The sequence below is a fragment of the Salvelinus fontinalis genome, chromosome 2 (genome assembly GCF_029448725.1).
Source record: "Salvelinus fontinalis isolate EN_2023a chromosome 2, ASM2944872v1, whole genome shotgun sequence".
NCBI classification, from domain to species: Eukaryota; Metazoa; Chordata; class Actinopteri; order Salmoniformes; family Salmonidae; genus Salvelinus; species Salvelinus fontinalis.
In genome coordinates, this window is record NC_074666.1 from 85701981 (window position 1) to 85719909 (window position 17929).

General features: G+C 44.7%; 1 protein-coding gene across 2 annotated transcripts in view; it reads right to left on the bottom strand.

The window, feature by feature from the left end:
* The window catches only part of ttyh3a (tweety family member 3a), a 56076-nt gene continuing 38147 nt past the window's right edge, over positions 1–17929 (bottom strand). Inside the window, exons 8-15 of one of the 2 annotated variants that reach the window (XM_055892361.1) lie at positions 14834–14889; positions 13513–13605; positions 12499–12591; positions 10430–10566; positions 8143–8319; positions 7421–7499; positions 6847–6951; positions 3574–3658 (exon numbers count right to left, since the gene is read on the bottom strand). In XM_055892361.1, the coding sequence (XP_055748336.1) occupies positions 6868–6951; positions 7421–7499; positions 8143–8319; positions 10430–10566; positions 12499–12591; positions 13513–13605; positions 14834–14889 (719 nt within the window). In that variant the 3' untranslated portion in view covers positions 3574–3658; positions 6847–6867. Of the gene's footprint in view, positions 3659–6846; positions 6952–7420; positions 7500–8142; positions 8320–10429; positions 10567–12498; positions 12592–13512; positions 13606–14833; positions 14890–17929 lie in introns of both variants that reach the window. The other variant, XM_055892353.1, reaches the window with a different exon arrangement.

A 17929-nucleotide genomic window follows, 5' to 3' on the forward strand; every position in this document is an offset into this window, starting at 1 on the left:
TTCAACAGTTAAGGTTGGTTTAATTTCAAAACACTGAGTTCAAGCTCAATAAAACCACAGGTTTAACATGTACAATATTTTAGTAATTGATTTAAAATAATATAAAAACAAATGAGTAAATCTACAGGGAAATGTTATCAAAACAAAGCAATGAAAGACAAAAATGATCTCGTATTCACATCGAAAGAAACAAACATGTTTTTCTTGCTACACATCGTAATATATGCAATGAACACTAAAATGAATCAATGGTAAATTACTTTTTTTTTTTTATGAAGCAAAAAGAGATTTCATCACAATGACAAAGAAAATGTCAACTTCACCAGCTCATTTAGCAAACATGTTTTAAAGGGATACTTGTCAATTAATGCCCTACTTCTCCAGCCAGATGAACTCGTGGATACCGTTTTTATGTCTCTGCGTGCAGTTTGAAGGAAGTTTCTAACTAGCGTTAGCGCATTTGCTAGTAGATACCACACACTTCCACTCATTCAGCTATCGCTAGTTAGCATTAGCTCGCAGATCTACCTCATACTGGATGCAGACGGTGGTCTATTAGTTCATCTGACTCTGGGGAAGTAGATAAAGGGCTTAATAGCCAAAATCATGAAGTATCCCTTTAAAGTCTGTACATTGGTCTAGCATTACAATATTAACAAAGATAATATGACTACTCTAAAACAGTAAAAATGCATCATTACTATAATAAATGGTCTTTCACACAGAGAATAAAAGAACAAGACATTTCCAGTTCAAAATGTAGGGCTAATTTTCCTCATTTGGTTGCTCAGGCAACCACAGTGCTGTGAACTGTACAAACAGGCCTAAGTGAGACATTTAAAAAGATCAGAGTAAAGGTAAGGTGTTGTGTTTGGTTATTGGCACAGTCTGAAGAAAGAACCACACCTCTCATATTGATTACAACGGAGAACGAAGGGGCGCCAAGAGAAGCGTCGGTAGCAACAGCGTACAACAATATTTCACTCTACGTTTGAAGGGGCACCATGCTTTAGGAGTCCACAGGAAAGTAGGATGCTCTTGCTGAAAAGGTAAATGGTACAAATGAACCTGTGTCACTACACCATTTCTTCAGTTCACCCATTGTGAAACAACTCCTGCAGTTTCATTTTCTCTCTCCAAAATAATTCTTTATGCCAAAACACATCTTTGTGACAATGAAATGCTGGTGCATTAGGATGTCCATTTTGCAGTTCTCTTGGCTGTTGCAACATGCACAATTGTACACTAGAATACATGTATTCTACCCCTCTTTAGAAGAAAGACATACTAATTCATGTACACAGCCTCCAGACACGGGATGTAACGTGATTCAGCAGAGGAGAACGTTGCGAGGCGGTCAGAGATCTGTTGGGAGGACAGGAGACAGGCAAGCAAAAACACCGACCACTGTACACAGAGGAACACCAACACAAGATACCTGGCTAATAGAAGAGCACTGCAAATGAGACTTTAAATGAGTCTTATAATGGTGGAGGGAAACTCCTCTTTTGTTTCGTCTCTCAGCAATCAGGAACCAGTCCTCATGTCTGTCGGTTGAAAAAAAGCTTGTGCTTCAGTTAGTTTCGAAATGTTTCCTTTCCTCGTCTGAACGGTCTTCCGGTTTGGGAACAAAACCTTACCATAGAAGTGGGAACATTTTTGTCAAGCATATCCTCAATTGATCAAACTCCTCAATGTAATTGGAATTACAGTTCTGATAACAGCGGTCTGTGGTATTGATGAGAGGACAGTGGGTCCCACCGTTCACAGCTCCTCTTCTTTAGTGAGCTTTATCCGTCTTTTCAGTTCACATCATCCAAGAGCAGACGCTGGAATCGAAAATAAACTCGTTTTTCACAGCAAAACTCTCCAGTTCAAATTCCATGTAGCTTCAGTCATTTTTCAGGAATAGTGGCATACTGTATCACTCCAAAGAAAAACCTCCCTCTGGGTGGGGACGACGACGACAGCCACAAACATGCAGGTCAGGACTAATGTAAGAGTTAAGAGGTCCCAGTCTTTTCCAGTCATAGACCTACTACTATAAGACATTAGGAAATAAGATAACTGGCCCCACTCACAGTCTGTTTGTACAGACAAATGCAATAACAAGCTGATGGCTACGTAGATAAGAATTCAGTAGTCTCTCAGCTTGTTAAGACAGTAGTAATGACATGTCAATGTGATCTCGTCAGACACATGGATTGAGAGACCGGATAATACAACTGATGTTAATGCCCTTTCCTCGACCAGGCGTTCTACTGGCCGTGTTGCAAGTCCTCCAAATAACAGGATCACATGAGGAACTGAGATGTTTCACTATTATGAAGAACACTCACACGGAATGCTTGAGAAACACTGGTCTTTGTCTTTCAGACTTATCATTGCCATAGTATTGTTGAGGTACATCCAACCTTTGGAGGAACAGTGCCTGGATCCCAACTTGCTATGACAGAGGCCTAGTTCTGTAAAAGGGTGAGAGGGAACAGCAGTTTCTAGGCCTTGCCACAGCTCTCTGTGTAAGGCATTGCTCAACATCTCCTCCAGCAATGAGAGAGAGTACAGTACGTAGCAACATATTGAACAAAATCACTATCAATAGTTATCAGTCCTAGCCTAGATATTACCAAAACTGTCTCAGTCCTCACCAAAGCAATGGCAGTTTGGTTTCATTATCTAGTCATGTGTTCTCTCCTTCACAGCACCATAACTACTGGTTTTTGCAGTGGTGAACACGGAGACCATTTGATGGTGGATATCTCCTTCAAACAATATCAAATACAGGGAGACCCCAAAAGTGGCAGACAAATAAGACCAACAGATGTTGTTTGAGCAACATATCCTCACATAAGACATTATTACTCCGTTCAAGATGATATTTGGTGGACTGAGCAGACAGAGGAGTGGAAAAGGAGCAGAGATCGTTCATGAAGAGCTGGAGGCCAGTTGCCTCATTAGTCTGTATTGTCCCTGGGCCACGAGGATGGCCCAGCACTGAGGCGGGGCGGTGGTAGGGGGTAGCAGGGGAACAAGGGCCACCACTCAGTCAGTCCACTAGCAGCCCATGAAGCAGATGACAGAGATCACAGGATGCTGGAAATAACCTCCCACTGGCCCTCCACCCTGCACTGGCTAGCTGCTCTGCTGTGGCCCAGCCCAGACTCGCCATCTGGAAACATCATGAACGGGCCTATGGAAAACATTGTAATGACGACAGAACTATTTACATGATGCGTCTGCCTTGCGCGTTCCTTTCTTAGCTCTACCATCAAGCACACTTCAAAAGACATATTTGGCTCAGATGTTTGAAGTTGTTGCTGGGGGGAGAGGGCGAGTAAGAGCGAAGAGGAAAGGAGATTGAGACTGTAGCCTGGTTGAGGATGGAGATGATGTCACAGAGATGTTGAGGGGTATTGGAGAAGAAGTTCCAGAGGCTAGGCGGTTCCACACGGGTGTGTCTGTTGGTGGGTCACACCCCCGGTGTTGTCTAGAGCTGTGCCGCTGGGTGATGTGGTGGGCGGTGTGGAGTGTGCTGTCGTGAGTGGTGTGCAGAGTCGTGTTCTTGGTGCTGTGATGGGTGCTCTGGAGGTACGGGGGTGGAGGTACTGGGACCCGGGCCGCTGTTGGCCAGGTACTTGGCCCTCATGCTGGAGGTGTACTGTTGAGAGAAAGAGACAAGTAGGCGTAACAAAACAGCATGAGATGACCCATGTATTCACAGATAAAACATTTTCATCCAATAAAGAACTGTAAAAAAATGGAAAAGTCATGAAAGGTCCTCCGGAAAACATTGTAATGAAGACAGAAGTCTTTACATTGTAATGAAGACAGAAGTCTTTACATTGTAATGAAGACAGAAGTCTTTACATTGTAATGAAGACAGAAGTCTTTACATTGTAATGAAGACAAAAGTCTTTACATTGTAATGAAGACAAAAGTCTTTACACGTTGCCTCTGCCTTAGTGGTGTATATTAGATATATTCTATGTTTGAAAGTGCAGGTCTTTGCCCTGACATCAAAAAAGCAAATACTAATGTAACAAGCTGAGAACAACAGGTCACCTTAACAAATCAAGAGAGGGTTTGGTTTTGAGGGCTGGAGAATGAACAAGCTCCACACATTACAGATGACAACTACAACAGAGAAAACATTCAGGGTCCCCTATTCTGACGCTGAAAAACAAATGCACCACTCGTGTCAAAAAAGAAACCATTCATTTTGAATTGCGTAACTGTGCAGAGTCCATGCGGGATACAGCACCGGGGCTTTGCACTGTGGGAATGTCACCCGGGGAGTCATTTGGACAGCCTATTGTTGACACCTAGGATCAGCAGTATTTTCACAATATCTCAGAGTACCCTACCCTCAGATTTGACTCTGAACGGTCTGTGTGTGAGATCAGAAATGTAACTGCCTGGTGCAAAAAAATCAAGCTTCAGTCTGCATTTTGGTTGGAAATGGCAAAAATTAACTGCATGCTTATCAGGCTGTGATGTAAACCTGAAATATAGATACATTTGTCCCTTAACTGCCTTTTGGAATTTGGAATTCTACCACAGAGATAGCCTGTAGTGAAGCCTATATTATCTGCAGTATCTACCTATAGTATCTACAGTATCTATCTGCAGAATCTAGAGTATCTACCTACAGAATCTAGAGTATCTACCTACAGAATCTTCAGTATCTACCTATAGTATTTACAGTATCTACCTATAGAATCTTCAGTATCTATCTATAGTATTTACAGTATCTACCTACAGAATCTTCAGTATCTATCTATAGTATCTACAGTATCTACCTATAGAATCTTCAGTATCTATCTATAGTATTTACAGTATCTACCTATAGAATCTTCAGTATCTATCTATAGTATCTACAGTATCTACCTATAGAATCTTCAGTATCTATCTATAGTATTTACAGTATCTACCTACAGAATCTTCAGTATCTATCTATAGTATTTACAGTATCTACCTATAGAATCTTCAGTATCTATCTATAGTATTTACAGTATCTACCAACAGAATGTTCAGTATCTAGCTATATTATTTACAGTATCTACCTACAGAATCTTCAGTATCTATCTATAGTATTTACAGTATCTACCTACAGAATCTTCAGTATCTATCTATAGTATTTACAGTATCTACCTACAGAATCTTCAGTATCTATCTATAGTATTTACAGTATCTACCTATAGAATCTTCAGTATCTATCTATAGTATCTACAGTATCTACCTACAGAATCTTCAGTATCTATCTATAGTATTTACAGTATCTACCTACAGAATCTTCAGTATCTATCTATAGTATTTACAGTATCTACCTATAGAATCTTCAGTATCTATCTATAGTATCTACCTATAGAATCTTCAGTATCCATCTATAGTATTTACAGTATCTATCTCCAGTATCTACTTATAGTAACTACTTGCACTATCTGCCCGCAGTATCTATCTATAGCATCTATCTATAGTTGAAAAACTAATTTTAATGACTCCAACCTAAGTGTATGTAAACTCACGACTTCAACTGTAGATACGGTAGATAGATACGGTAGATACGATAGATAGATACAAATCTACCGTATCTATTGTATCGATCTATCTACCGATCGTATCTATCTACTGTATCCATCCATCTACCGTATCTATCTATCTATCTATCTACCGATCGTATCCATTGTATCTACCATATCAACAATATATATCCATCCATCCAGTGTGTATATAGTATGTTTCTACATGGGAAAGTAAGGGCTTATCATACTGTACTTAGAGATAATAAACCACACTAGAATTGGGTTGTCACATCTGTGTACATTACAATGCATTTACTGCAAAGGAAGAAGCAGACACAAAACCAGGTGCACTTGCAGTACATACTCTGTGAAAGGATGTGACAGGTTTACAGAACTAACAGGACTTATTCCACTTGCCTATAGCTCCTATATAATATACATGCCATTCAGCTTTTATCCAAAGCGACTTGCAGTCATGCGTGCACCCAGGATCCTCAGCGTTTCCAGCGCCATGCTCGGCCAACTGGATATAACCTGACGTTATATCCTGCACACGGACGTACTGAAAAGTGGCCTTGTCAGATCAACGTGACTTTCAATGGGAGTCTCTTAGATTTGGAGGTAAAGTGAAGTGGAGATAATCCACACTCAGGAGCCATTCTACCCTTTATAGTGTACATCTATGAGCTCTGAAGGCCAGGAGAGAGACAGAGACATAGGTGGAACAACCTGACAATAGCAGAAAGATGTTCTGGCTCACAGAAGAACTCAAGCCTTCCAGAATGAACCAGTACAAGTCCTGGACCAGGGGAATCTCCTGGCAACAAACTGGATCAAGTTGTTCTCTTCTACAGTAATTAACTCGTTCATTTTTCAAAACCGTCAAAATCCCTAAAGAAGTGAACTCAGATGTCATTCACAGTGTCCACTCCGTTCCAGACCCTCCCTGGTTCAGGTGGAAAGGGGAAAGCAACAGTCTGAAGGGCTCGGCAGACTGCAACGCAGTTACGGGAATCTCCTTTTTTGTTGGATGTAGGCTTAAAGGCCATGATGGGCCTGTAGGCAGGACAAGAACGTGACGTGTACCACCTGAAACAGCTGCAGTGCTGGGGGATAGGAAGGCATGCTGCCCAAGGCCACAGTCAGGGAACACGCGTTAGGTGAGGGGTCACTCTAGCAAGACACAGGAGGGCAGTGGGGTGGCAGGTAACTCTGGTTACGGCATGGGTGGTTAGGGTGGGGTGTTGGGGGGGGGGGGTAGACTTGGTTTGGGGGGGAATACAGGCCAGTAAGTGAAGGTGGGGGGGAGGGGCATTGTCTGTACCTGTTAGCATAGCGGAGGAGGTTACCAAAACGATCTCTCACTCGCCGAGGGCTTTAACTGCCAGCTGTTGCGGCTGTAACTGTCCATGCCGGCAGTCAAATACAACTGTGTGGGTTTGCAGGAAAGAAAACAACAGCGACAAGACAGTATAGAGTTGATACACAGTGCAGAGTCTAGGCCCAAGCAGACACACTGACACCAAGGAGGGGCTCAGCCTCCAGGACAAGAGGACAACCAGCCAGGGAGGACCAGGGACCACTGACGGAGGGATCCAGGATGACTTACAACACACAACCTATGGAGACTGGTAGCTAGGATCGTCATGTTGACTCTAGCGCTTACTGTGAGCCAAACTCAGTTGAATATGTCAAAATAAGAGGCAAAAACCACTGACTACACTGAGACATCATTTCCAAAGCCTCGTTGGCAGACTGAGATCTTGTTTTAAAGTTAACAGCGGAAAGATCTTTCATTTTCATCATCATCATCGTGTCCTACACAACGGCTGCCAAAAGACCCAGTCAGTGGAGGTGTTCTGTCCATCAGTGTATAACGTAGACATGGGGACACTTACCGAGGGAGGAGGGGACTCTCTCTCTATCAGTGGGGTGTTCTCACACCGCGGGTTCTGGAAGGCATTGGCATTCTGGGTCCTGTGTAACAGAGCAAACACACACTCCAAGGTTAAACACAGGCGGTGATGGAACTGCAGCTGCAGAACCTGCGCGCGCGCACACACACACACGCACAGAAACAGGTGCACAAACACGTACATGACTTACTGACCCTCAATATATATTTTCCATGCCACAGAAGCACGTACACCCACATATACAAACAGTTCATGATACCATTTAAACCCCTACAGGCACCACAGACACAGAACCCCACAGTACATCCCAGGCTGTACTGTGCTGTACAATCCACCAAAACCAGAAGTACCAACAAATCCCCTCCCCCAGCCCCCATCCTAAGAGGTCCATTCATAAGGCTGTTGGCCTTGGGTTTCAAAGGGCCACAGCTGGAGAGCAACAGCTGCATCGCTCGTGGCCGCCAGAATGTGACCCTCTATGGGAGAGCAGAGCACCGCTCCTCTCTTTCTCAGCGGTGCCCTAAACGTGGAGGCTATGCTAGTACAGCCCTGGGTCACATGGTATCTCACATTCCTCAATCCTCACCACCACAGCCTGCTTTGAACCTGTCAACACTGAGAAAGTGGAGGGGAAGTGCACCCACTGTCCCCCAGTGATTCTGTTTGAGACGAGTGTTCCATGGGACTGGTGTTACTGTACTCACATGTACTCTGTGACGGGGGCGTTGCTGACGGTGTGTGCTGCAGCAGGGATGCTGGTCTCGCTGCCGTAGCTGCTGCCACAGCTGTACAGGCTGGGCATGTGGACGCGGTACAGGTTGTCGTGGTTCTGCAGTCTGCCTCCGTGGGCCACGGACTCCTCCTCGCTGTCCGCCTCGTTCCTATAGAGACAGAGAGAGAGACACTGCTGAGTCACACATCCACCAGGACACATACTACCAGGGTTGGAGTTAATTCCGTTTCAATTCAGGAAGAAAACAGAAATTCCATATTCGACTCCCACATTTTCTCATAGAACATCATTGAGGAAAAGGCAACAGAAAACATGTCATACTCTAAGAAGGATGCAGCGCCCCCTGCTTGGACCAAATGAGATACTACATGTGACTAACACATTTCAGTGAATTACTATAGCTCCTGCCTTGGGCAAATCAGTGTAATTTTGTAAATGTTGGATCTCTATAGAAAGATGCGTTATTCAAAATCGGGCCCAGCGCTATCTGAGATATTGCATGTGACGAACGTACAAACGGACAAGGACAGATCCACAGTCCCATTCTCAATTTCTTCATGGGGGACAAAAATTGGAATGACAGTTATTTCCAATGAAATGGAATTGACTACAACCCTGCAGAGTGACAAACGGCCACAAGAGGGAGCCCCTCTCCCACTGATGGGGAGAGCAGCAGCACAAAAACAGGCACATTCAGTGTCACGTTTTGCATTCATCCACGGCCACGTTTCTATTCAATTCACTGCCCAAGGGGAGACGAAAGATGTGTCCCTTTGAAAAAGGGAAAGCAGCAAATCCCCACTGAGCTTAAGGAATAAAACCACGCTCCAGTAAGATAAACATGTATTCAGTTTCCACACGAATATTACAGATTGATCTGCTACAATACGGATTGGTTAACTTTGCCATTTCTGTTCAAACATGAGCTGTGATCGTGACTACCGCAAGGGCACCACTGAAAGCCCACATTAGTTAAAAAAAAAAATGTGCCAAAGACATTTCCCCCCGTAGCACAATGGTCAAGGTATAAAACATGGACAACAAAAGAAGACAAAAATAGCCCTTGCGGCGCTGCAGTGAATAGCGCTGATGATGATGATGATGATGACATGTCTCCCTCTAGTGTTCAACCTGCCATCCACAGCGTTCTCCTCCACACAGCGAATTAATGACATCATCCCATTCAGGGCAGCACGCATTCACCCATACAGAGCATTCACCCATACAGAACATTACGAAGACAGAGTGTGTAGTGGGGGAGGGGGGGGGGGGGGGGGGCGTAACTAATTTCCAACATTGCCTGTGTTCATATTTAAAACATATCAATGGAATGGCTTATGGCACTAAAAGCAGTAAAGTTTAATGGCGGGTTATTATTAAGAACTACATGCACCATTACAACAACGAGTTATTACTCAAACAACTGTATGTCATTTAGAAGATGCATTCCTATACAAAACCCTTTGCTGTATAACAGGAACAGCGAGCTGAGCTCAAACTGCAGGACATAACATATCCACCAGTCTCCTCAGAACTCTGCTAATTACATAGTGGAGTTAAACTGGAGGCGTGGCCTGGGACAGCTAACTCTCATCTCTCTTACAAGGCATTATGATTAATCCTCTCCATCTGCTGCTGATAGGGTCACCCAGCGGAGGGAAATCAGATGGATTTCATAAAGTACAACGTCAACCTCCAGAATTACACCACTCCATGCAATGGTTGCAATAGACTTAGGCAAAGCTTTGCACGATTAGAGAGAGGGGGATAACAGGAAGTGATATATTTGGGGAAGCAGCTGGGCCCTCCTGGCCAGGTCCCATGGAACACGCTGCCAGTGTTCTACACACTAGCAACGGAAGACTTAAAGCAGCTAACACATTTAGTCAGGGGTTTAGAAACTCTTCAGGAAAAAAACTATTAAATTCTATAATAGTATTGTCTCCGACTGTCTACAGGCAAATCATTATCATTTGAGTCATTTCCGTGTAATGTAAAAATGGGACTCCGAGGCTACAGTCCGCGGTTCAGGCAAAAGCTGTATTAACTAATGTATGAGTTCTATTGGAAGCAATTCTAAATGGTTTCTCAAACCCCGAAATACCTAAAACATCATTTATTTTCTGAACCATTTTGCTCATTGACATGGAGCACTAACATAGAAACAGAAATAGCATTGAGGTCCAATTGGATAGTGGTGTGGTACTCCAGTATGTGGTACTGGAGGATAGTGGTGTGTGCGGGAGAAGGGTTCTGACCTCTTGTTGTTCCAGGTGTGAGGTAGGCTGCAGACGATGGAGCTGAACATGAGAGCCGTGACGAAGGAGAAGAACACCAGGTAGATCAGGCCCTCCAGTCCATCATAACACAACCCTGTTATACCCTGGACATAGTCCTGGAACACAACACAGAAACAGACAAGTCATTTATAACATCCTTTATGGGCACAGTATGCACAGGGTGGTACAGTGCATCAGTCTCTTCAATTATGTGATGGTGCATGACATTAGATCACGAGTAGATGTCATCCATCCATCCATCCATCCATCCATCCATCCATCCATCCATGTACAGTAGGCCTGTATGACAGGACATTGATGCAATTGTGCATGAGCAAATGTGTCTGGATACAATACCGCTAACATGGTAACAGATCTGTCTGCTCATAGTATACTCCACTGTCTAGTAGGGCGATACTTCGGTGCCAATACGACATGTATTGCGATTCTCACAATTGTAATATGTACTGCCATTCGATACTGTGACTTTATTGCGAGTCGATCATTCAAAAATACTGCCGCTGCAGAGGGACAAGACAAGAGCCATGAGAAAATGAGGTTTGATCAGTCGCGGAAATAAAAGTGCTGAAAACAAATGGGCTTCCTATTTAAAAGCTATGAAGGACAAATACTGGAGTTTTGGTGCAGGTACAGACAACTAGCGCACAGATAATATTGCGATATTGTCAAAACTATGCGATGTCTCTTCAAAATAATACCCCGATATGTACCTGCATGGATCTTTCCTCCCATCACTACTTTCTGGTTCGTTGTCATGTCATATACATGTATCTATGACAACTAGTGCACAGGCTAGATTCACATCACGTCACAGAAATACAACTAACCTACCAAACAGATGCTACATTTTGCCTGTCTGCTACACAGGGTTACTGTACCCAGCGCCCTATCTGACACACATGCTACACAAGCTGGGGGAGGGAGGTTAGACATGACTATTTAATGATACATCGCGTAGAGGAGTGAAAGAAGGCCAAGACGGTGCTTTTCCAGCGCCTTGCTTCAGAGCCAAGCAAATTACAGCCATTATCGAGAGGAAGTAGCTCGGCAACATGTGCAATACCCGCGAGCGCTATTCAACATGACAAAAGCAGAGTAAGTTGGGAATAATATTGTCCAACTTTTAAAGAAAACATTTCATGACGGCCGCTTCTGCTTCCTGCATTTGCACTGAGAGACGTCTTGGTTGTTCCCTCTAGGTACAGCATGATTACATGTGATGTAGTGGCAGGCGCGTTACACCATCCTCCTGGGTCATGCTCAGCACAATGTTCAGAAAGAAATATACGATGCAGAACAAAAATCCCTCTCTGTAGAAGAACAAACCACGTCAGCTCTATTCACATCATGACATTTCTATCTGCTACTGAAAGTGGCCCTGGTTTAGGCTGAATGTAAGCTCCTGGGCTACTACTTGATTGGCTCAGGTTCTCCTGCCCTCCGCTGTGAGGGCTGTGAGTGGTGGGGATGAGAGTGGAAGTGACAATAGGAACAGTGAGACCCAGGCAGGGTTCTGACAGTGTGACAGTGGGCACCGGCCACATAGGGGTTAACAGGGGAGGACAGGGAGAGCAGTCAGGTAGGGCTGCTACTACAGATCAGAGAGATATGCAGCTCAGCCCAGGGCGGCGGATGCACTGCAGGCAGAGAGGAGCAGGTCTGAATACAGGGTTGAACCAAGAGCAGTGGAACAGAGTTGAGCTCAGCTAAGAAGAGCACTGACGCACGTGCACAGGAGTGTGAACCGTGAACGTGGTCCTCTCCATCACACAGGCAGAGGGAAAACCAACTGCGGGTGGCGCAACGACTCACCGGACCGTTTAAACACAGCTTGCGCACACATCTGCAAACATCATCGGACTGGACATGCAGCGAACGTACCGTACATGCTAACAACCACATCCCAGAGAGGGATATGTACACATGTAGACCGTGACCACGCAACACAGAGACCATACGACATCCCCTGTGGAGTAAGGATGGTTAGCCATGGTCCCCCTGGTGTCCCAGGCAGGAAGGCAGCTCACCATGTGCAGGCTTCGGCAGTCCACCAGGGCAGTGAGCTGATGCAGGCCGATCTCTGTGGTGTTCAGCACCCCCTGGATCTGTTCTAGATTCCCCTGCAAGACACACAAAAACACACAAACACTTTAAAAACAGGGCCAGGTCTACATTTAACACAGCAAATTAGGCCAGACCACTGTCTCAGTGAGCGTGTGTGTGTGTGTGTGTGTGTGTGTGTGTGTGTGTGTGTGTGTGTATGAGAGATACTGGCAGTACTTAATTTTGGTGTCCTACTTAAACTAGTAAAGAAGGTTGGTATGGCATCAACAAAAATAGAAAAAACTCCCGAACCAGAACAGTCAGCAACCCTGACACCTCATGCAGACAGACTCCAGGATTTAATGGTGCGCACCACATTCCATTGAAATGAAGGTACTTCCTCCGAAACCTCAAACTTAGGCTATAACGCCTTCTGCCTGCACGAGGTGTAATAACAAACCACGTCCGGATTCTCCTATGGGCTGTAACGGCCGGCAGAGAACAGTGTCTGTCCAGAGGTCTATTTTAAATGACTAAATGGGACCCAAGGGCTGATGAGTGTTGATGGAGTTCTACATCTCTGGTAGCCCAACAGAACGTGAAATGTTCCCATGAACTCAGAATTTTCTCTCTTCACTGTGCCACTGAAGTGTGCTCTGTGCACACAGTGGAAATATCAGCGCTGGACAATACAACCCAGGGCTGTACAGAGGAGGCCAGTGAAAGTAACAGGAGCATAACGCAAAGGTGACGTGCCAGCAGACTTTTGTGGCCAGGTGCACTCGTCTCCTCTCTCTCTCTCTCTCTCTCTGCCTCTTGGTCCTTTGGTTCCATTCAGTGGACTGTTCAACCCTTAGAATTGCTACAATAGTACAGCCGGTGTATCCAGACCAGGCAGAGTGTGTTGAGTATCAGTAGGTGGCGAGAGTGTTGAGTATACGCAGGTGGCGTTCACAGCAGGAAGTAAAGTGATGGATCTCAGGAGTCAGGACGCACACCTTAGTTTGGGGATACTCTCTGGTGGCCGAGCGGAGCAGCTCAGACACGTCGTCCTGCATCTCCACTAAGGCTTTGTGGCTCCCGGACAACTTCTACAACACAAGAGGGAAACACAACCGCCTGTATCAGACATGGCATTGAGTACTGCGCTACTTGTTCAATGTCTTGGTGAGAAAACTCCTGACCCGAACACAGAATATATTTATTAAAAAACCCTGCTAGCGAACTCTAGTCCTTTCTGATGGTCAAATATGTCCCTTTACACTCAACCCAATGTCGCCACATTGACACCTTGTACCTGTCAGATATATTATATATCAACCCTTTTTCTTAACAGATGGAGCTGTGATAGCTAGCCTGGGCTTGTGCTGCACTGAGAAGAGGGAAAGAATACTACCGTCCATTAAAAGCAAGTCACGGATAGGGTCTTACGGTAGGGTCTTCAAATCACATTAATATTTGACACTGGCAATGGCCTTAGTGGCCATTTCGCAGTTGTACATTTACACCTCCGGGAAAATCTGACATTTGGCCTAAAAGATGAAAGGCACAGGGAGTGTGTGCACTCTGTTCTGTCTCTCCCAGCAAGACCACTCCTCTCTAGGTGGACCGGTACAGAGTGTACGTCATAATATGCTTTTTGTGACCCCTTTTTGAACAAAAAGCTTTTCCGGGAGATATGTTTGTCAGTAAACATCTCCTGTACATCAATGTTTTGCCACACTTTAATTAGTCGATTAAAAGCTACAAAGTCTAAGTGAAAAGACAATATTTTCCCTCTGAAGTAGCGGTTGTTGACTAGTCTTACTCCTCTTACTCTTACTAAGACTCAGTTTCTGCCAGCAGGCAGAACATGTTCTAATGACATCACTTCCACTTCCCCCGCCGGGTTAAAGCTGCTGTTTTTAAGGCCGAGGCGGCGGTGTGAAATGTTCATCTGAGACGGCAGTCTATAAAAGGCTGCATATGATCACCGTCGCCCCTTCCTTTCGTCCAATGGGATCGTCTCATTCACACGCAGAGGTCATTCGGAGGTCATAGATGAGAGAGAAGATATGTGCATACATTATACAGTATGCGAGGTAGCGAGACGCATTAGCTAGATGAGTCATCTCACTGTTCAGCCTCAGTAGATCAGATAAATTAGAACCCGCATCAAAGTTACATGCTAGCCTGATTCACGCATATACTGTACACGGAAAAAGATATGAATACTAAACATGCTATAAAACCAACACATCCCTGCTGCCTGCGAGGCCTATATCAAAGCGCTTTGCTAAAATATGATGGACAGTAAAAAGTCTGTTTGAAGTAGCCTACCTGTTGGAATGGGTTGGTTTGGCCCACACTGCATGTCATGTAGTACTGCAAAATGTCTGGAAAAACACACATAACAGGCCTGGATCAGATGATGTGAGCAGTACCGCAGACAACCTCAGTCTAGTTAGTTTTAGTCGTGTCACTGTACTACTATAAGGTGAATTGCATTACCACATTCTCACAGAGGACATCATGTTGTCTCCAACCATTTCCCCTGTGAAAGCAGGTCCTTTAGAAGCTGCAGTATGTGGGAGCTCTCATTCACCACCATGGTGACTTACTGGATGGTATTTCTATTCCCTGACCTTGACATCCCATAGCCTTTATATGCCACTGCCTGAAGCAGTGCCCAGCCTACTGAATGTCAACTGGAAACTCTATAACCTACAGTGATATGGTATCATCTCAGGTCAGCTTCCCCAGAGACAGACAGAGACAGACAGATAAGGTTATTTTTGGGGTTGCTTTTCTGAAGAGGGTGAATAATGATCTTTGGGAGGGCCTGCAGAGTAATTAATGGCTGCCGATTAGCTGGAGGCTTGTGAGGAGAGGAGACGAGACCGGGGGCTTGTGAGGAGAGGAGACTGGGGTTGTGTCTCTAACTGGCACCCTACCCTACACCCTGGTCAATAGTAGTGCGCTATATAGGGAATAGGGTGCCATTTGGGACAGACCCTAGGTCGATGGGGACAGTTCAGAGCTCCGTAAACATCGCTAATGGGTTAGCTAGCAGCACGGTCAGGCACACTGTGCCAGTAGGATTAACAGTATCCTGCTTTAGGGAACTCAATCTGGGACAGTGTGAGAAGGAGACATGTATTCTCACCCACACACTCAGGCAATTTAATAAATAATGATATTTGGGAGTTCGTGACTCAAACTTAGCACAGCCATGGCACAGGTTTGAATCAGAGTGGCTCTCCTTCTGGTCCCCAGTATGAATCATAGAGAATATCACCAGCACCACCAACATAACACATCCTAGTTCTGATGTCACACTGGTATGTGACGTTCACTGATTACCACACAGTCAAATGTGTTCCGGATATACCGCACCCACACACGCGCACCCCCACACACACAGCGTGGTAGAGAGAAGAGCAAGTCTGCTCTGGTTATGGATGGGCCAGTTCACATCTGCCGTAGCTCCTCTAAACTGAGCTCCCTCCCTGTGAGTCTCATAAACAGTGTAATTATGGCACTGACAAGGGAAATGAACTGCTCATTCAATTATATACTTGGATGGCCATATACAACAGGCTGAATAGAAGACCTCTCATTTACGGCTTGTAATAGTGTTTAAAGCAGCCAGTCAGAGACGACTTATCTTTGTGGGAGCTGCAATAACTCGGTTCAGGATTTTACTACCACAATGGCAGAGTGATGTAAAAGAGAAACAATGGACGAAACATTAAGCAGAAAGCGGGAGAATAGAACGGTCTTTCTGTTGGGGCTAGGACAGGGCAGTAAAGACAGACATATTACAGCCAGCGAGGAACAACAGATAAGATGAAGAATGGAACCAGAGCCGTTGAAATGATTCCCAGAGAGACCTCAGTGCTGCAGAGTTAGGTATAGCCTGTAGCGTTCGTTTACCAGGGCAAAATAAACAGGAAATCGTGTGCAGCAATAAAACCAACGGCTTGTCCAGGGCGGCCACTTTCTTTTCAAAGGCTGCCTTTTGCAGATTGAGAACAACAACCTTAAGGGCGGAAGGCAAGGTCATTCTTAGGGGTCACAAACATGTACTGGACACCATGTTGAAGAGAGAGAGACGCTCTCAGAGTAATATCACCAATAGCGTACCAATTTAAAATCAAGTCTTGCAATGCCACAATGCCAGCTCGCTTCTAAGTCTAAACCACCTTACATTCTTTTGAAATAATTTCCATTGCTTCTTTTAAACACACAGGCATGTTAACACGCAGGGAAAACAGAATACAGTAACACCCCTGAATGCCCGAGTCCAGCCTCAAGGCAGTGGGTGAAGATACTGTACTGAACAGAGATGAGATGATGCACATACAGTTGAAGTCGGAAGTTTACATACACCTTAGCCAAATACATTTAAACTCAGTTTTACACAATTCCTGACATTTAATCCTAGTAAAATTTCCCTGTCTTAGGTCAGTTAGGATCACCGCTTTATTTTAAGAGTGAAATGTCAGAAAAATAGTAGAGAGAATGATTTATTTCAGCTTTTATTTCTTTCATCACATTCCCAGTGGGTCAGAAGTTTACATACACTCAATTAGTGTTTGGTAGCAATCCACAAGCTTCCCACAATAAGTTGGGTGAATTTTGGCTCATTCCTCCTGACAGAGCTGGTGTAACTGAGTCAGGTATGTAGGCCTCCTTGCTCACACACGCTTTTTCAGTTCTGCCCACAAATTGTCTATAGGATTGAAGCCATTTGTGACCAAGCTTTAACTTCCTGACTGATGTCTTGAGATGTTGCTTCAATATATCCACATAATTGTCCTTCCTCGTGATGCCATCTATTTTGTGAAGTGCACCAGTCCCTCCTGCAGCAAAGCACCCCCACAACATGATGCTGCCACCCCCTGTGCTTCACGGTTGGGATGGTGTTCTTCGGCTTGCAAGCATCCCCCTTTTCCCTCCAAACATAACGATGGTCATTATAGCCAAACAGTTCTATTTTTGTTTCATCAGACCAGAGAACATTTCTCCAAAAAGGACGATCTTTGTCCCCATGTGCAGTTGCAAACCGTAGTCTGGCTTTTTCATGGCGGTTTTGGAGCAGTGGCTTCTTCCTTGCTGAGCGGCCTTTTAAGGTTATGTCGATATAGGACTCGTTTTCCTGTGGATATATATACTTTTTAACCTGTTTCCTCCAGCATCTTCACAAGGTCCTTTACTGTTGTTCTGGGATTAATTTGCACTTTTCGCACCAAAGTACATTAATCTCTAGGAGACAGAACGCGTCTCCTTCATGAGCGGTATGACGGCTGCGTGGTCCCATGGTGTTTAGACTTGCGCACTATTGTTTGTACAGATGAACGTGGTACCTTCAGGCGTTTGGAAATTGCTCCCAAGGATGAACCAGACTTGTGGAGGTCTACAATTTCTTTCTGA